General features: G+C 41.6%; 1 protein-coding gene across 1 annotated transcript in view; it reads left to right on the top strand.

Annotated features, from left to right (window-relative positions):
* Positions 1-18,703, top strand: part of phc2b (polyhomeotic homolog 2b (Drosophila)) — a 40,891-nt gene extending 22,188 nt beyond the window's left edge. Inside the window, exons 7-14 of the mRNA XM_062996610.1 lie at positions 3,872-4,221; positions 4,600-4,765; positions 8,795-8,952; positions 12,373-12,505; positions 13,966-14,089; positions 14,191-14,311; positions 15,686-15,962; positions 17,718-18,703. Coding sequence (XP_062852680.1) covers positions 3,872-4,221; positions 4,600-4,765; positions 8,795-8,952; positions 12,373-12,505; positions 13,966-14,089; positions 14,191-14,311; positions 15,686-15,962; positions 17,718-17,872 — 1,484 coding nt within the window. The 3' untranslated portion in view covers positions 17,873-18,703. The remainder of the gene's footprint in view (positions 1-3,871; positions 4,222-4,599; positions 4,766-8,794; positions 8,953-12,372; positions 12,506-13,965; positions 14,090-14,190; positions 14,312-15,685; positions 15,963-17,717) is intronic.
* Positions 18,704-21,342: the final 2,639 nt, after the last annotated feature.

Raw genomic sequence — 21,342 nt, 5'->3', positions numbered from 1 at the left:
CTAGTAACACTAACGTGTCACATGACATTTTGGAGGGAAAATGACAAGCAGTGCTCAATTTGGACATTTAGGGGTGTAGTCTCTTAGGGGTGTACTCACTTTTGTTGCCGGTGGTTTAGACATTAATGGTTGTATATTGAGTTATTTTGAGGGAAGAATAAATTTACACTGTTATATAAGCTGCACACAGACTACTTTTCATTGTGTCAAAGTGTCATTTTGTCAGTGTTGTCCCATGAAAAGATATACTTAAATATCTGCAGAAATGTGAGGGGTGTACTCACTTTTGTGATACACTGTATATGTATATATATATATATATATATATATATATATATATATACGTACAGTGGGGAAAATAAGTATTTGATCCCCTGCTGACTTGAACAGTCTATAATTTTTATGTAGAATATCAACAAAAAATCCAGAAAATAAACATTAAATAAAAGTTATAAATTAATTTGTATTTAATTAAGGGAAATAAGTATTTGATCCCCTATCAACCAGCAAGAATTCTGACCCCCACAGACCGGTTATGTGCACAAAAGGCACACAAATTAGTCCTGTCCCTGTATAAAAGACTCCTGTCACAGAATCAGTTTCTTCCGTTCAAATCTCTCGACCACCATGGGCAAGACCAAAGAACCAAAGAGCTATCAAAGGACGTCAGGGACAAGATTGTAGACCTGCACAAGGCTGGAATGGGCTACAAGACCATCAGCAAGATGCTTGGTGAGAAAGAGACCACTGTTGGTGCGATAATTCGAAAATGGAAGAAAAACAAGATCACAGTCAATCACCCTCACTCTGGAGCTCCATGCAAGATCTCACCTGGTGGGGTAAGAATGATTCTGAGAAAGGTGAGGTCAGTCCAGAATTACACAGGAGGAGCTTGTCAATGATCTCAAGGGAGCTGGGAGCACAGTCACCAAGAAAACCATTAGTAACACACTTCGCCGTAATGGATTGAGATCCTGCAGTGCCCGCAAAGTCCCTTTGCTCAAGAAGGCTCATGTACAGGCCCGTCTGAAGTTTGCCAATGAACACCTGAATGATTCAGAGAAAGCTTGGGAGAATGTGATATGGTCAGATGAGACCAAAATTGAGCTCTTTGGCATCAACTCCACTCGCCGTGTTTGGAGGCAGAGAAATGCCCGGTGGGGATGGTGTTCTTGGGATCATATCCAGCATTTCTCTGCTCCCAGCTCCCTTGAGATCATTGACAAGCTCCTCCCGTGTAATTCTGGACTGACCTCACCTTTCTCAGAATCATTCTTACCCCACCAGGTGAGATCTTGCATGGAGCTCCAGAGCGAGGGCGATTGACTGTGATCTTGTATTTCTTCCATTTTCGAATTATCGCACCAACAGTGGTCTCTTGTAGCCCATTCCAGCTTTGTGCAGGTCTACAATCTTGTCCCTGACGTCCTTTGATAGCTCTTTGGTCTTGCCCATGGTGGTCGAGAAATTTGAACGGAAGAAACTGATTCTGTGACAGGAGTCTTTTATACAGGGACAGGACTAATTTGTGTGCCTTTTGTGCACATAACCGGTCTGTGGGGGTCAGAATTCTTGCTGGTTGGTAGGGGTTCTTGCTGGTTATTTCCCTTAATTAAATACAAATTAATTTATAACTTTTATTTAATGTTTTTTTTCTGGATTTTTTGTTGATATTCTGTCTCTCTCTGTTAAAATAAACCTTCCATAAAAATTATAGACTGTTCAAGTCTTTGTAAGGGGGTAAACTTACAAAATCAGCAGGGGATCAAATACTTATTTTCCTCACTGTATATATATATATATACAGGGGTTGGACAAAATAACTGAAACACCTGGTTTTAGACCACAATAATTTATTAGTATGGTGTAGGGCCTCCTTTTGCGGCCAATACAGCGTCAATTCGTCTTGGAAATGACATATACAAGTCCTGCACAGTGGTCAGAGGGATTTTAAGCCATTCTTCTTGCAGGATAGTGGCCAGGTCACTACGTGATGCTGGTGGAGGAAAACGTTTCCTGACTCGCTTCTCCAAAACACCCCAAAGTGGCTCAATAATATTTAGATCTGGTGACTGTGCAGGCCATGGGAGATGTTCAACTTCACTTTCATGTTCATCAAACCAATCTTTCACCAGTCTTGCTGTGTGTATTGGTGCATTGTCATCCTGATACACGGCACCGCCATTGGATGCACATGGTCCTCCAGAATGGTTCGGTAGTCCTTGGCAGTGACGCGCCCATCTAGCACAAGTATTGGGCCAAGGGAATGCCATGATATGGCAGCCCAAACCATCACTGATCCACCCCCATGCTTCACTCTGGGCATGCAACAGTCTGGGTGGTACGCTTCTTTGGGGCTTCTCCACACCGTAACTCTCCCGGATGTGGGGAAAACAGTAAAGGTGGACTCATCAGAGAACAATACATGTTTCACATTGTCCACAGCCCAAGATTTGCGCTCCTTGCACCATTGAAACCGACGTTTGGCATTGGCACGAGTGACCAAAGGTTTGGCTATAGCAGCCCGGCCGTGTATATTGACCCTGTGGAGCTCCCGACGGACAGTTCTGGTGGAAACAGGAGAGTTGAGGTGCACATTTAATTCTGCCGTGATTTGGGCAGCCGTGGTTTTATGTTTTTTGGATACAATCCGGGTTAGCACCCGAACATCCCTTTCAGACAGCGTCCTCTTGCGTCCACAGTTAATCCTGTTGGATGTGGTTTGTCCTTCTTGGTGGTATGCTGACATTACCCTGGATACCGTGGCTCTTGATACATCACAAAGACTTGCTGTCTTGGTCACAGATGCGCCAGCAAGACGTGCACCAACAATTTGTCCTCTTTTGAACTCTGGTATGTCACCCATAATGTTGTGTGCATTGCAATATTTTGAGCAAAACTGTGCTCTTACCCTGCTAATTGAACCTTCACACTCTGCTCTTACTGGTGCAATGTGCAAATAATGAAGATTGGCCACCAGACTGGTCCAATTTAGCCATGAAACCTACCACACTAAAATGACAGGTGTTTCAGTTATTTTGTCCAACCCCTGTAGATGAGACCATATACATACATTCATATACACACAGTTAACTGTCTGTGAAGAGCTGGGCATGCTTTTCATGCAGGTAGTTCCGACACCTGACACAGGAGCTTAAGGTGTATTCCTTGTGCCTTGTGACCCACCAGTAACCTGATCAGGATAAAGCAGTCAATAAATAATAATCAATAAAGCCGCTCAGGTGGCGCAGCGGTAAAACACACGCTGAACACCAGAGCTGGGATCTCGAATACATCATATCGAATCTCAGCTCTGCCTGCCAGCTGGACTGAGTAGCCACACGAACAACGATTGGCCTGTTGTTCAGATAGAGGTGGGACATTAAAGTCGGATAGGGACTCTCTCATAACTAATGCAAACCTCTGCTGGCTGATTGATGGCGCCTGCACAGAGACGGAAAAAAAGAGTGCCGTCAGGGTGTGTCTCTCCGTACACAGGGCTGATCCGCATTGCACTCGTCAAAGTGTAGGTGACAAGATACATACGGCTGCTGCCCATGTGTCGGAGGGGGCGTGGGTTAGCTCCATTCTCCTCAATCAGAGCGGGGAACGGCATTGGTGGAGAGAAAGCATGACGCAATCGGGCAATTGGACGAGCTAAAAAGGGAGAAAAAGGGGAGAAAATAAATAAACAAAATATAAAAAATAATAATAATGAATGAATTGATACAAATTATTTATAATCAGTTTATTTCAGGCACTCCTGTTTTGCCCGTATGGTTCTGCTGCTATGCACACTTTAACTGATAGAACTGATACTTTGTGTAACACTCTCGGTATTAAAATGTTTACATGTGTGTGTTTTTACCAGCGTACGCCCAGATTCAACCCCAAGCCCTGATCAAGCAGCACTCTCAACAATTCATCCTTCAACCTCCACCCACTCCACGAATGCAAGCCCAATTACTACAGACTGCCTCCATCCAGCCCCACCCACAGCCTACCTCGCTTAGCATTCAGAGTCCCATCCAGAGCTCCCCAGCAGGAGTACCTGTCTCGGTCCTGCCAAAACCACCAGCCCTCAGCCAGGGATCAGCACTAAGCCAACAGGCCACCATCTTCCATTCCACAGTGAGCCACAACTTGGGCCTGAATCAGCCCAGACTTCAACCCGTCCAGCTTACAGCCATCAACCTGCAGATTCAGCCTGCACAAAACCAGGTAGCTTCTTTTCCATCTTTACTGAATGAAAATCGCAGACGGGACACACTAATGACCAGCCGTGTATGAATCAAAGTCATCTGTCTGCTCAAATCAAACAGATGTGGTTTAACTGAACTATTTATTTCACTGTTAAACTGCACTATGATGACATGGTTGCGTAATCTTTTCTCAAATATCTTACCATCTGTGTGATTTGTTCTCTCTAGGGTACATATTTTGGACTCAGTTGATAACAGAACATTGTGTTCATGAATGCTATGAATATTCCACATGTATTTGAACTCGACTTAAATCATTTTGAAACTAAATAAAAAAGTTCTCCTGTTCTTTGCCCCTGGCCAACATCTTTTTTTCTCTTTTCTGATCCTGTTTTAGGCCTCCAGACTTGCTCAGGAAAGTAAGGATAAGCCTACATCTCTGGTCATAAGGGAAATTTGCCCACCACTGGGCGCACAAGTGCTCACATCCACCCCATCACAGAATACCAATCCTCCAGAACCACCCAAAGCTGACACAGGGACATCTACAATACAAACACAAGGTATAAGGGTCTGAAACTTAATGTTGTACAAGGTATCATGGGCATGTGAGAAGACACACTGAGCAATGAGAGAAGGTTAATTATATCCATATATTTAGCCACTAGGACCAGATGTTGGCACTTAGCTGGTAGAGTGGTTTCTGCACAGCAATATGGGTCCTAAGTTTGCTCTTTTAAAACTCTTCTAGAAATTTCAATTTAAAATTGTGTGTTTAGGCCGCTCAGGTGGCACAGCGGTAAAACACGCTAGCACACCAGAACTGGGATTTTGAATACATCAGATCAAATCTCAGCTCTGCCTTTCGGCTGAACGACGATTGGCTGTTGTTTACAGGGTGGGTAAGCCAGACCATGGTTTCTCATAACTGGTGCAATTACGACCTCTGCTGGCTAATTGGTGATGCCTGCGCAGGGTTGGGGAATATTGCTGATCAGGGTGTGGCTCTCCGTGCACAAGGCTGATCCGCATATGAACTCACCTTGTGCATGTGAAAACGTGTCAGAGGGGGCGTGTGTCAGTTGCGAAGCTCCTCAGTTAGCAGTGGAGGGTTGTATCGGTAGAGGTGAAGCGTGACGCAATCAGGGTAATTGGATACGACTAGATTAGGGGAGAAAATTTGGGGGAAAAAATTGGAGAAAAAGAGGGGAAAAAATTGTGTTTAGCCACTCAGGTGGCTGATCTGGTACATCGTATCGAATCTTAGCTCTGCCTGCTGGCTAGGCTGAGCGGCCACATGAACAACAATTGGCCCGTTGTTCAGATATGGGCGGGACTAAGCCGGATGGGGTCTCTCTCTCATGACTGGTGCAGTTACGACCTCTGCTGGCTGATTGATGGTGCATGCACAGAGATGGGAAAAGAGTGCTCTCAGGGTGTGTCTCTCCGTACACAACGCTGAGCTGCACTGCACTCGTCAAAGGGTAGGTGATAAGATGCATATGGCATGCTGCTCACGTGTCGGAGGGGGCGTGGGTTAGCTTCATTCTCCTCAATCAGAGCAGGGATCGGCATTGGTGGAGAGGAAGCATGACACAATCGGGCAACTGGACACGCTAAAAAGGGAGGAAAAGGGAAGAAAATGCATAAATAATTTTTTTTTTAATTAAATTGCATTGTATAACAATTATTAATGCATTGCATTTCAACTAACCCAAATGAGCTATGTCTGCTTATCAATGTGTTCAGAGCTACCACTTCACAAATGTTTTAAATGTGAAGTGTTACAATCGGACCAGGTCTCTAAAGCTACAAAAGCCCTTTTATAGAGTTTAGAGGCACTGCTCACAGATCCACACAAATTCCGTATCCAAAAATAGCACAGCCCTTACTTAACATTGCAACTAAAAACAGAAAACGACACAAAGTCGAGGTAGCAGATCTATATATCAGCACTTCGCAAAATATCTGACGCTATCATCGGCTTTGATGTTCATTTTGCGGCCGGGAATATGGCAGGACGTTTGGTTCTGAAAATACCTTAAGTGTCAGCAGCATGCGGTCATAGCCGACTGTATGTTTATTCTCTGTGGTCTTTCACAGAATGTCGCAACCCCAGCTGCAGAAAAGAAGACTTTCCTTTCCTTTCCTTTTCCTTTCCTCCCACACAATGAACCGAGTTTGCTGTGTGCATGCGTGTGAGCTCCTTTTGGGAGCTGAAGGGGCGGTGAGCTGGAGCAGGAGGGTGAATTTCCCATGAAACAGGAGGCAGGGTGTTGCTCTGCTCAGTGAGGCAGGGAACTGAGTAGAAGAGTGAACCAGGCTAGAGATTTAATAAGCTGTTTGTAGCTGTTGTGAGATGAGATGAGACGAGATGAGAGCACTTGGGAGATTTTACACTGAACTGGACAGTGCTGCTGAAGTGAAGCATGTTTTAGCCTACCTTGGTGAGCATTTCCACTTGTTGCATGCTGTTGAGGTGTTTTGGTTTGTGTCAGATGTGCTCATTACTAGCACTGTCTGGAAAAAGGTGTGAGATTTTTCTATAGATGTAACTTACAGGAATGACATTTGGAATGTTTCATTGTCCAATAAGATACACAAACACAATGCAACAGGCTGTTATTTAAAGCTGCAGTGTGTAACATTTTGGGATGTGGAGATTTGGAGAGCTCTCTGATAGAATTATAGTACTGCAAGTATTATACTACATTATGTTGCTCAGTATTGCTGTGCAATCCTTTACAGTTAATTGATCTGATGGTTTTAAGTGTAGTGCTAAAAAGGCCGCTCAGGTGGCACAGCGGTAAAAAACACATGCTGGAACCAGAGCTGGGATCTCGAATACATCGTAATGAATATCAGCTCTGCCTGCCGGCTGGGCTGAGCGGTCACATGAACAACGATTGGCCTGTTGTTCAGATAGGGGTGGGATTAAGCCGGATAGGGTCTCTCTCATAACTAATGCAATTACGACCTCTGCTGGCTAATTGATGGTGCCTGCACAGAGAAGAGAAAAGAGTGCTCTCAGGGTGTGTCTCTCCGTACACAGTGCTGAGCTGCACTGCACTCGTCAAAGTGCAGATGATAAGATGCATACGGCTGCTGCCCACGTGTCGGAGGGGGCATGGGTTAGCTTTGTTCTTCTCAATCAGAGTGGGGATCGGCATTGGTGGAGAGGAAGCATGACGCAATCGAGCGATTGGACGCACTAAAAAGAGAGAAAAAGGGGAGAAAATGCATAAACAAAAATTTTAAAAGCAGTGCTAAAAGCAGTACCATTGTTTCTTTAAGTTGCCTTTTCTTACATACACATAATACTTACATATCAGATACTATTTGGGCTGAACAAATTGACGAAACATATGTTTTGTAGCTAGAATTAAATTTATAAAAAGAAGTGTCAAGAGACTTGGCTACTTACGCACATACGGCTATTTATGTATTTATTACAGTTTAGGCCTTACCTCGGCACGTAAATCATGGCACGGACCATGAAATGAGCCTTTTCCTGTGAAATATGCAATTTGATGTGGAATTCAAAATGTACGGTTTGTGTTTAGTGATTTAACATTTATCATTGGTGTAGCGGATAAAATATGAGGTGCGATATGCAATATGAGGCGGTCATAGCAATCATACTGCAATTAAGTTAGTGTAACAGACTTTCCTGTGGTGTAGTGTGCTGACAATGTTTGGTGTATGTGTTTACGTACTGAGGGCATTTTCAATGGAAAGGTGTGCTCCTCTACACACGTGATCATCTCTCTGTTGTCTGTGCTGCACCTCAAAAGAACAAGCCATTAAAGTATTATGCTAGTGACAGTTTGTCTATGTATAAAGTATTTCTTTCTTTATTAACTCAGCAAAATCTAAATACGCTCGGTTACACTAGCAATCGCTTAGACAAAATGTCCAAGGTGTTGAAGTCTAAAGCAGCTAAAAACACGACTTGGGTAACTGAGTTTGGAAAACTAGGGCCCTAATTATAGTAAAAGCAGTGTGGGAACAACATTCGAAAACATAGGTTGTGCAATGGACATGAGGAGTTAACACAAACTCTATCACTTAAACACAATTCTTTCTTATTAGAAGAGGCTGAAATATTCCTTATACAGATTTATACTTTACAGTTACTGTACTGTCAAGAAGAGGTGGCAAGAAGGTCCTAGGTTTGATCCCCAGGTAGAGTGGTCCTGGTCTTTTTTGTGTGAAGTTTGTCTGCATGGATTCATGCGGGAGCTTTGGTTTCCTCCCACATTCCAAAGACATGCCAGTGAGGTAAATTGGAGATACAAAATTGTCCATGACTGTGTTTAACATTAAACTTGTGAACTGTCATTAAATCCTAACAAATAAATAAATACTGTCAAGAGTAACTACAATTCAGTACAACTATTCAGTACAGTATAAAGGTTTCATACATTATCAGATGATTTGATCTTGTGAAAAACCTTCCCAGACAAGTAGAGATTGTTATTCCTACAAGCAGGGGGGTGGGGCGGTGGGTGCTCACTCCTATTAGAAAGTTTGGTGCTGATGCAGCAGGTGCACAGTTGTCCTGGAGACGATCACTCTTTATTTTTGCACAGGCGCAGTAGAGACCCCGAGCGTAGAAACCATGACCCCACGAGGAGAAAGTGAGCCAGCTAACGGTGAAAACAAACCCCCTCAAGCCATCGTCAAGCCCCATGTGCTTACACACGTTATTGAAGGTTTCGTCATCCAGGAAGGAGCTGAACCATTCCCTGTGAGTACAGTCTACTCATGTATTGCAAAAAAAATACACAACAGGTTTTACACATTACAAATCTATTTAAATTTTGCTAGTGATGACACAGATATTTACTTGTCAGTGATTTAAAACAAACGTTGGGGGGGGGGGGGGGGGGGCAGTATGGGTGATTAAGAAAGGATTGGTGGACTGCGCACACATCAGAGGAAATGTGTGTCAGACGAATATTCACCCTCCCTGGATGCCGTCGATGTCCTTATCAGTGGACTGGCTAAGCTAAAATTGGGAGGAAAAGGGGGTAAAATGCATAAAAAGACAATAAAAAAAAAAAAAATTAATTAATAAGTAAAGAATCAGGATGTAAAATTGAATACAGCACAACATTTAAGACAAGCGAGAGCGCTTATCACACTATAAGAGCTCACACAAACCACTTTCATGTGATCCACCTGCCACTATTTGTTAACAAATATTAATCCATATTAAGCTGCATGTGCCAAAGCAAACACAAGTTACCACTGATGAGACTAGAATGATCTTCTGACTAGTAGTCTAAAATGAAAATGGCATATCTATATCTAAGCAGCACATTGGCTCCCTGCATTGCACCCAGCGTTTCCCATCTTGACACAGACAACCCCACTATATCCGAGATACTAACGAAAGGAAAAGAACTACAAGAACAGTAATATAAAGTTGTCTACTGTTGGATCCCAAGCCACATAGGGCTTCCAGGCAATGAAAGAGTGGATCGGATCACTAGAACATCAACGGAAGACAAGATCACCACGCAACCCATCCCTCCCACAGACGCCTTTTCAAAAATGTCTTCACTCATCAAAAATAAATGGCAGAATGAATGGGACAGTAAGCCGAAAGTAGGAAAATGCTACACTAGAATGGACAGTCGTCAAAACCAAACTATTATTACAAGATAAGATAAGACAAGATGCCTTTATTGTCATTGCACAGTGTACAACGAAATTGAGTAGCAATCCAATGGTGCTTACCAGGGGCGGAGCCAGGGGGTGGCCAGTGGTGGCCATGGCCACCATAAATGAATCTTCGGCCACCCCTCCGGCCCCCCCATCACCGCTTTGCCGGCAACTTTTTTTGCGGAAGCATTTCTGCACGCAGGTGTTCTCACAGGGACTCAATTCAACAGCGCACCTCAAAGAAGTAGTTCTCCCCCAAAACCGTGCAGTAATACACGACATAAATGTCAACCACCAACACAATTACAGAAGCAGTACTACATAGTTCTACTAGTACTATTTAGTAGTATTTGTGGCGAGCTACGAATAAAGGCGCAACCGGGCTCTGCGCGTTCCAGTGTTGCCAGATTGGGCGGTTAATTGGGCGGATTTTGTTGGAAAACAATTTAATAGCAGTTAAATAACACTTCTATTTGAAAGAATATATTCCGTTTTAAGAAGCTCCAGCATTGTAGAAGGCTGTTAAAAGTAAAGTCTATTTTCAATGCTGATTTGGCTTAATAGTGTTGGTCAGTCTGTATCATATTGTTGAAAGAAAATTAAAATTTGTTTTCCATGCAAACACTAGCATGTTCTCGGGTTCAATTGAGTCTCATCATTACACACAAGTTGGCAGCCAAATGATAATGTATTGCAAAGGAATAGCTTTGAAATTCTTCCTCATAATGTTAAGGTTATAGGCTATATTTTGGTTTTTCACTTGTCAGGGAAAATGAAGAGAGAAAAAAAGCGTATTATTCTTCGTGATGTAATTCTACATGGCACTTACTGCCTGTATAGGTAAATGAGTGATTGACCACATAAAAAAAGGTATCAGTTTCTGTGCCACCCCTGTGTGAGCAATGGTCTCAGTCTGGCCACCCCTATGAAAATTGTCTGGCTCCGCCACTGGTGCTTACACATACAATAAGTAAGAATAGAAGCAAAACAATTATATACAAATACACATGTATGTATAAGAATCTTAAATATAAAGAATAAAGACTAAACTATAGTAAAAAAAAAAAGTACAGTAGATTGTTTAAAACACAGCAGTGACTGAGGTAGTAGTGGGGTTTTGCACATGCCCTGAGTGGCTTAAGATATTGCACAGAATAAATTGCACGCTCTTAAAACAACAGTGCAGTCATAATAAATATAAATACGGTCAGAGTAAATTGGCCATGTTTAAAAGGAGTCCAGAGTTCAATGTTTTTGTTCAGTTTTACTTGTGCAGTGATTTATAAGAGTCGGTTGTTAGTGTGTGGTGATGCCAGATGCCGGATCGGACACTCCAGACTAACACACAAGTACCTTCTTACAGGGGAAACCGCACCAACCTGCCAATCATGCAAAACCACACTAACAATCAAACACATATTAACGGACGAACACTAAACACAGAAAGACAGCAATTCTTTAATGAAAACAATGTACAAAACCTACTTAAGACATCACCAGGAAAAATACTACATTTTTTGTCACACTTAAATCTAAAACATCATTTATAACTTGATTAAAATGACATACACTTAAGATACAACCTACATTCCGCCGTATAAATAGCCTAAATGTGCTGATATGGCGTTAAACAAACAAACAGGCACCCAGTGGAACCAGATGCAACGGGACCCTGACCATGATAAAGCTATTAATGAAAAGGAAATTAAATACATTTATTATGGTCGGGGTAAAGGGTTAAAGTGGGTTCAAAACTATTCTAAAACAATGGTTTTATCCATTTCAGGTGTCACCTAAGGGGAATTTGGAGTTAACCACTCACTTCTTGCACATTTTTTCAAACCCACACAGACACAAGATTATTTTACTGTAACAACCTCCTGTATGAGATATTAGGCTACAAAAAAGCACATTTTTCCTGCAAGTTTCCTGCAACAACCACAGACATTGTGTTATGCTGCCCTCTTGTGACGGAGCTTGATAAAAACCATATGAGTAACTCATAATAAATTAAATTAAATGAGTTTAATTTTAAACTGAGTATCTCCAGGTGCTCGGGTGGTACAGCGGTAGAGTGTGCTGGACCAATGAGGCTGACCAACTGTCCAACATTTCTGTGTTGTGAATTTTGGACTGAGGGGAGGATTTCTGCACAGCGATTGACTGTCAAATGTTGGAGCAATGAATTTGATTGGGCCTGGCAGTCCAACATTGTCCAATATTTCCAAAGTTTTGCCAGAAGATCAAGCTGCAACTGGGGGTTTGAATCTCAGGGCTGTGGGCTGATTGGGCGTCTGAAAGGGCATGATTGGCTAATTTCCAGAATAGAATGACAAAATGATCTGTTATAGTGACCCTAATGTATACAGGAGCAGCCATAAGGGGGGAAAATGGAGTACACTATTGGTTTATAGCTAGTTTTGCTTTGCTCGTATACTGTATTTGTTTACTGTGCTTTTATATAAAATTTTTGCTGATGCTTAAATGTTCATGATTGCAGGTCGAAAGGTCTTACGTTCAGACCGACAGCCTTAAGAAAGCAGATCAGCAGCTGCCTTCAGACCAAGACAAAACCCCTCTCAGTAATGCACACAACACCACCGACTCAGAGCCGGAGGAACCTGCACAGCAAGGTGGGACATGCACCATGCACTCACCAAAAGTGCAAATGCGTCTAGCACGGTTGTGCATTCACTTAAATTAGAAGTGTGTTGATACACGTCTGCCATCATTCTGAAGCTGCTGTTGCAATGCTTAACTCTAACTGTAGTCACGTAATCTTTACATAGTTGCACAAGAAAAAAAGCATTTGTGTTAAAATATAAGGAAAATAAAGCGTGACTGAAGCTTGTTGCTGATTCAAGGACACAGAAAAAGCAAAGTGCTCTGGTGGCACGGTGGGCAATCATGCAATCCCACTACTGCTGGGATCACAGGTTTGAATCCCCTGTGGTGATATCAGTCGGTTGAACGTCTATAAACAGACATGACTGGCTTTGTCTGACAGGAGGGGGACCAAGGCCCCATGATGGATTCCCATCTGTCCGGGGTGGGGTACTGCATTGCACCCATTGATTCTGGGGGAAACCAGACTCGCCACAACCCTGACCAGGGTAATCGGTGGTAAAACATGAAAATGTAATAAAATAAAGAAAAAGAGAACTTTCTGTCATGCACAGTGAGAGAAAATCATGGTAGACTTGTTTTTGGTGGTTTTTTTATTACATTTTCATCAATTGCTTTATCATGGTCAGGGTTGTGGTGGGTTCGGTTCACCTAGAAACACCAGGCACAAGGCAGGGCTTTAGCCACCTCCTGTTGGACATAGAAAATTATGTCTGTGTAGACTCGAACCTGATCTCAGCAGTGGTGAGCATAATAGCAGATGCTATTATGAATAAAATCCATTAAATTAAAGTTTAAGAGCCTTACTTAGTTACAACCTGGCAGTGGTGGGGCTCAAACTAGTGACCTTCTGATTACTAGTACAGGACATTTACCAGTGAGCTACCACTGTTCTCAATTTTCATTAACTGCATTTAGCAGACTGTTAGATCCAAATAGACTTAATTTTGAGTAAATACAATGCAATAGAAATACAGACTTTGTTCATGGGGCCAACAGTGCCATAATTTAGGCCATATAGTGTATAAAACATGCATGTATTGTACTGTAACAGTGGCTCGGTGGGTAGCACTGTCGCCTCACAGCAAGAAGGTCCAGGGTTAGGTTACCAGGTGGAGCGGTCCGGGTCCTTTCTGTGTGAAGTTTGCATGTTCTCTCAGTGTCTGTGTGGGTTTCTTCCGGGAGCTCCGGCTCCTCCCACAGTCCAAAAACATGCAAGTGAGGTAAAATTGTCCATGACTGTGTTTGACATAAAAATTTTTTTGTAAAATATGACTTAAAATTATAATAAATTAATAAATAAATAAATATTGTACTGTAACCCTAGAATTGTAAAATATATATTAGTGTGTTGTTACATTTCTGTGTTCCATACTGAGATATACAGTATAACAGAATAAGGATGTTTCCGTCACTTAAATGTTCCTGTGAAGCACACCTTTATACGTCTGTTATGTTTTATACTCAGGTCCAGCGTTGAGGGATGAGGAGCCAGAGGAGCCCAAGCTGACGTGTGAGTTCTGTGGCTGGGTTGACCTGGCCTATAAGTTTAAAGGCTCCAAGCGTTTCTGCTCTGTCGTGTGTGCAAAAAGGTAATAAAAGTAATGGAGTGTTATTGGTTTTTAACGTCAGACAAGTAAATGAACCGACCATGCTTATTTATTGTCACGGTTTTTTTGTCACATTTAATCAGGTACAACGTCGGGTGCACAAAACGGATTGGCCTCTTCCGCCCTGACAGAACTAAACCAGGCAATCGATGGAGGAGAAGATCAGACAGTCGAGGTCACAGAGGTTCAGATCCTAAGAAACAGGTTTGAATCTTCCTAATGCTGCGTATACAGAACACACTTCTGAGTTGAACACACTGAAACAGTCAGTATGTCTAATGATAAAACAAATGAAACTCTTGGAAGCGTTGGGTGGCCCACCACTGCTTACCCACCACTGCTGAGATACAGGTTTGAATCTGAGCGGTGCTATCGGCCGGCCGGGTGTCTACACAGGCACAGACAAGATTGGTTGTCTTGAGAGGGGGGGTGATTACCAAAACCCTGCAGTGGATTTGTGTTTCCAGGTCAGCCGGACCCACTGCCACCCTGACCAGGATAAAGCAGTTCATGTAAATGAAATGAATATATTCTATTATCATTATCCTATTATTTCAATGGGATGTCCAGTATCCACTTCATGGTCAATATGTGCATATTCAAACACCTCTGGGGTTCTAAATGGGCTTGTTAGACATCTTATTCCTAAATTATTGTTATTAATACTTTGAGTTGTTTACCCCGTTGCTTCTGTAACAGACCCCGGGCAGCACGGTGGCTAAGTGGGTAGCACTGTTGCCTCACAGCAAGAAGGTACTGGGTTCGATCCCCAGGTGGGGCGGTTCGGTTCCTTTCTGTGTGGAGTTTGCATATTCTCCCTGTGTCTGCGTGGGTTTACTCCGGGTGCTCCGGTTTCCTCCCAATGACATGCAAGTGAGGTGAATTGGAGACACTAAATTGTCCAAGACTATGTTTGACATAACCTTGTGAACTGATGAACCTTGTGTAATGAGTAACTACCGTTCCTGTCATGAATGTAACCAAAGTGTAAAACATGACGTTAAAATTCTAATAAACAAACAATACAAACTGTAACAGTCCCCACTCCTTTGGATGGCATTCCACTAGATTCAATCATCAATTTTATCCAAGTGAGCCAAATGCAAGCAATAGAGGTAGTAAGTTCAAAGTTCATTTTTCATTTAGGAATTCTCCACATATTCTGTATTGGGGACAGGTCAGGACTGCAGGCAGGCCAGTTGAGTACCTATACCCTCTTTTTTATTTGCATTTCACATATTGTACCCATTTTTTAATATTTGGGGTTGTAGTGTTAAGTTTCATTATGCATCACTTAGCAATTGTGTGGCTGAAATAGTGGCTCCCACTAATTAGAACGGATGTCCACATACTTTTGGTCATGTTAATTATGTAATGTTATTGCACATGTAAGCCCTTATATAGTGCACAAACATACTGTGTAAGCATACAGGTTCGTGTGTAGCAGGAAGGCACAAATGCTGGTACATAAACCCCATTCCTGTGGGTATTTTAGTATAGTATGCAGTATAGTCCAGTCTTATTATTGAGGACCAAACTCATGTTCACCTTCTCACAATGCTGTATGTGTTTCCACAGAGGCTTTCTGTATCGCAGCAGTCTCAGGGCGAGTCCGTGTCCTCACCGCTTCCCTCTCAGCCCAGTCAGGGAGAGTCCAGTCCCTGCTCGGACATCTCCAGCTATGAGGAGCCTCCCTCCCCTCTGTCTGCAGCCAGCTCCGGACCTGTGGTGCCACCGCGAGGACTCTCCACACCCGACCCCGACGAGGTTCCTACTCTTAATCAGCACTTCCTGCCATGTGATCCTACCAAGTGGAACGTGCAAGAGGTGTTTGAGTTTATCCGCTCCCTGCCAGGTCAGCCTCTCTATGCTTTATTTACAAACTGACAATGGGTGCTTATTTGTTCTGTGTACATACTAGAAGGTCTGGGTAGTATGATATCAAAAGCATGATCATTCATAATTCAGACTTGATAAAAGAGATACAAACTATTTATGTATTTGGTATTTGTATTAAGCCACCAACACCTGTTAAAAAAATGAAAACCCACCAACCTGTGAAATCTTCCGAACACCTGTAACGATAAAACAGATACTTATAAAATGCCCCAAATACACCAAGGAAAGACAACATGTACACATGCATGAAAACCCAAATATAAATAAAAATGACAAAGACAAGATAAAATAAGCAGACAGACACATAATACTTATCTTGTCATTAAATGACACATACATGTTAAACATGGCTTTAAAGTCTAAATAAAAAAAATAAGTTTGTATAAAGCTAGATGTGTGCTGCAACTAGATGCAGTGCATGCAAGAAGATTGAGGAAACAAATGACAAATGACATCCCTGGTCTATAAGCTCATTCAATTTGCACTGTTGTTTACATTTGCTCTGGTCATACCAACAGACTCTAATCTGTTAGGTGCCTTATGTCACTTTACTGTCTCGGACGTTAATATCGGGGACCTACAGTATATTTTTTATTTTTATTAAGTTTTAGTGTCTATATTTGTCTACATTTTTTTGCATTTAGTGTGTTTATTTTTATATTTTTCATATATTTTACGTTTAATGTTTATTTAATGTTTATTGTTGCACCATGGGTCTGAGAGAAACGTAATTTCAATCCTCTGTATGTCCTGTACATAGTGCAGTATTGACAGTAAAGTAGGCTTTGACTTTGACAACTGGATGGCAGACAGATAAAATAATAAAGCAATAAAAAGAAAAACAGAGTAAAATGAAACACAAAGAGAAGTAAATAGTAGCAGAAAGAAAATGACAGAAACAGATGTTGACAAGAAAGGAGGGAGGGAGGAAAGAAATCAACAAAAGCATAAAAAGCAACTGAAGTTACTGAAGAAAGTTGTGTGAAAATAAAAAAAAATGCCAAAAGGGGGATCAAACCCAATTCAAGAGATCCTGCACTACCCACAGTTGGAAATTTAAATACATAAACAAAGCATCAATGTAAAATAAGACACAAATCATGATGCCAAAACAGACACGTGTGGCACAGTGGTCTATTGTTAGCCTGCCATCGCTGTGATCTGGGTTCAAATCTTCAGCTGTGCTATTAGCCGGCTGGACATCTACACAGATATGATTTGTATGTCTGACTGGCCAAAGCTCTGCGATAAATTGGCACCCTGTCCTGTGTGCCATGTTTCCCAGTGAAACTACCAAATACTTGTCTCCATTAGGCATATTTTGGTTGACTGTCCCAGGTATCTACAGGAGCGGAAAAGACTTGCTTTTCCCCAAACCATGAGAGAAATTTTCGAATCTGGAACAGTACTCAAAACTCTTCACGAATATAAAACTGAGGACTCAACGTATGAAGATAGACAAAACAAAAACAGAACAAGAAAGACTATGACTTGATCTAAAAAGAAGGAAATATTCAACGATCCTGCCATGAATGTAACCAATGTGTTGACATGGTGTTAAACCAATAAACAAACAAAGCAAATTCTAGTGGAACTGAACCCGCCACATATAAATAAAGATAAAGCATTTGTCCATGATACTCTTTTTTCTTAAATACTTGTTTATAATATTTCTAAAAATTAATGTTTTTGTTTGTGACTTTTTTGATAGGTTGTCAGGAGATTGCAGATGAGTTCCGTTCTCAGGAGATTGATGGACAGGCAATGCTGCTACTAAAGGAGGACCACCTCATGAGTGCCATGAATATCAAACTTGGTCCAGCGCTTAAGATCTTCGCCCGCATTAATATGCTTAAAGACTCCTAGCCAAACAAGTCAACATGAGAGAGTGTGTATGGGTGTATGTGCAAGTCTCGTGTGTTTCTCTGCGGTTATCGAGCAGACCTCATGAATATGAATGCACTATAATGCATACGATTACAGATTTGGGCAAAAGCTCAAGCAGAACTTTCTTAAGGTCACAAAATCAGTGGAAAGATTTAATTCATGCTATCAAGAATGGCACAAATAAAACAAAACACTCCAAAATCCTTTCTCTGTTCTGTAAACAGTACATGTACAAGTGAAACGACACAGAGCTTGTAGAAGGTCCAAACTTTCAGATCCAACAAGTAAGTTGTTCAGCAACCTGGGTTATTTTCAAATACAAGACAATTCAGCATTTTTGGACTGTATGTTAATAATAATTTCAGAAGTTATTTAATCGTTTTGTACATGCCTGATGCTTTTATAGAACTATGTTTAAGTAAATTATTCAGATGTGTGTGCAAGTGTGTCTAAGTTAAACCACAGAAAACGGTGCTATATGGAGCTAAATCACATATTAAAACAAATAACGCAAACTCATTATGACAGTTTTTACAATGAGAATACATTGTATGTAACTTTTCAGAAAAGCCTTTATTTAGGTTGTAACTACAAGGAATGTTTTTCTGTCCAAAGCACAGCTCAGTGAAATCATTTTTTTTAACTTTAAAATATTCATATGTGTGCTTACATGTTCCCAGATTTGTCAGTGTGTGTCAGTAGACAGGTTTGTAATACTGTCTTGTGTTTTGGTTGGGCATGCTTTGTAAAATGCCTGTATTTATGGAATGGATTTAAATTGTTAATATAACATTTTTAAAAGAAAAAACATATATGCATGTCGCTGGAGCTTTATTTCACATTTTTGCACGATGTTTCTAGGCTTACAGGTCTACTTATACATGTCGCTTTATGAAAAATAATGCATTACTGCTGTATTTAGCTACAGATTGTACAGTGCTTTAAGTTGTGCTATGTCTTTCTGACAGACTATTATTAATAAGAGCTAGCTAACACTAAATATAGCTTTCATCAGACCTTACTTTACATCTCTTACCCTGAACAAGTGCCACTCAAAAAGATTTTTAGCTGGTGTACAAGCATGGCCAAAGCAAATCTCGAACCGCATACAACTCGAATAGGGAACAGAAAAGTACAGAACTGAAAAGAGTCGCACCTCAGAGCTGCAAGTGGCTCAAAGCAACGGTGTAATACTGGCCGTGAGAGTTGGGGGAATATTTACTGTATCCCTCATACTAGTACTAATAAAAGTCATTTGTGTACTTAGACCACTGGGCCACGGAGTCAAACACATGCATATGTGGGATGAATTTGGGAAGCGCATCATTGTGGGAATATGCCTTTATTACATAAAAGTGGGGGGTTTTTTTGTTTGTTTTTTTAAATAATTTTCCCCACTTTTTTCCCCCAATTTTCGCCCCTAATCTAGTCGTGTCCAATTACCCTGATTGTGTCCTCTATACTGATTCGACCCTTCACCACTGACTGAGGACGCCTCTCAACTGACATACGCCCCTCCGGCACGTACAGTCAGTACAGTGCATTTTTCACCCACACGAGTCGAGTTCATACACCGACGGGCACTGTATATGGAGGGCCACACCTCCATCAGCATTATTCCTCAGCCCTGTGCAGGTGCCATCAGTCAGCCAGCAGGGGCCACAGTTGCACCAGTTATGAGAACCTATGATCCGACTTTTTACCCCTAACCCCTATAAACAACAGCCAATCGTTGTTCATGCAGCCCAGTCGGAAGGCAGAGCTCAGATTCGATACGATGTATTTGAAACCCCAACTCTGGTGTGCTAGCGTACTTCACCGCTGCGCCACCGGAGCGACTTTTTATAAAAGTGGGTTTAATGAAATGAATAATTCTGAACACAGCTGGAGTGATTGACCCACCAAGAATTAAATACTGAAACTTTAAGGCAAAGGATAAACTGGCATTTGATAAACAGTATAGACCATTTAAGTCATAAACAATAATGTTTATTTATTGCTCCAAAAGCAGTTCCATTAAGTCCATTCAAATTGCTTTGAAGTGAGTTTTCTAACTTTTGGAGAGTTCTAACAGCTTTAGGGTTGCCATTAATGACCACTTGAGGGTGCACAAGATATTCATTATTTAAAACACAAGCCTTTAGACACTCAAATACCCATTCTGATGAGTAAACATTCATTTACTCACTCACACAACAGCCTTTTTTTTCTAAATGTTTTGGACCTGTGCAGCACTCACTAAACCAGCTATGCCACCAAGTTGCCAATTTTAATAGTAGAGAAAGAAGCATAATAATAGAGATGGTTTTTGCAACACTTGTCCAATGATTGTTAACATGGGGCAGACAGTATTCCAAACAACTGATTTATCATTTAAATGAGTAAAACTGTTTCCTCACTTTTCTACAATAAAATAAAGTAGCTCCATGGTCACGGTTTGTGGTGCAATGCTAAAGAATAATACAAAAATTAATGAGAAAAGTATTTCGAACTGGAAACCACTGGAAGTAATGACAGCACAAGAACTCATCAGGAGCTTCATAGTTTTGGTTTTCTTGGCCAAGCAGCTGCACACAAGCCTGTGATTACTATGCACAATAACAAGCATCTGATGAAGGGATGCAAACACATGTGGCAGTCCTGCATGGACACTTACTGCTTAAATTCATCAGCTGTAAAGTATGGTGGAGAAGAAATTATGGTCTGGAGCAGTTTTCCATGGTTAGGAAGAAGAAATGTAAATTTAACAACATAGAGGAATATTAAGAAGACATTTAAAGTTCCAACTTTGTGTGATTTATTAAAGACACTTGAACTACATGACAAAACAAATTAGGCTAAAGTAGTTGATAAAAAAGTTTCCTTTTTTTTTTCTTTTTTTTGTACTTTACCCCTTTTTCTCCCACTTTAGTGCATCCAATTTCTGCTCGTCAATCATCCTCTCACTAATGCTGGTCCCTGCTCCTGACTGGGGAGGACGAGGCTTCCACGCCCCCTCCGACACGTGCCAGCAATTGAACATCTTATAACCTACACTAGACGAGTGCATTGCAGTACAGTGCTGTGTACGGAGAGCCACACCCTCTACCGCACTCCTTTCCCATCTCCGTGCAGGCGCCACCAACCAGCCAGCAGAGGTCGTAATCACTCTAGTCTGAGAGAGAGTCCCCATCCGGCTTAATCCCGCCCCTATCTGAACAACAGGCCAATCATTGTTCATGTAGCCGGAAGGCAGAGCCGAGATTTGATACGATGTATTCTGGTGAACAGCATGTGTTTTACTGCTGCGCCACCTGAGCAGCAATTTGTTTTATTTTTTAACTCACTACACTGGGCATTCAGCAGGGAAGTCTGCCATGTTTGCAGTTGAGGAAAGCAGGACGCTTGGGAACTTTACTGTAACGAGTCCAGTAAATACCTGTGTGCTGTGATGAAAGTGATGGTTTCTC

The sequence above is a fragment of the Trichomycterus rosablanca genome, chromosome 6 (genome assembly GCF_030014385.1).
Source record: "Trichomycterus rosablanca isolate fTriRos1 chromosome 6, fTriRos1.hap1, whole genome shotgun sequence".
NCBI classification, from domain to species: Eukaryota; Metazoa; Chordata; class Actinopteri; order Siluriformes; family Trichomycteridae; genus Trichomycterus; species Trichomycterus rosablanca.
Note: the sequence above shows the minus strand (reverse complement) of the source record. Positions and strands in the feature narration are given on the sequence as shown.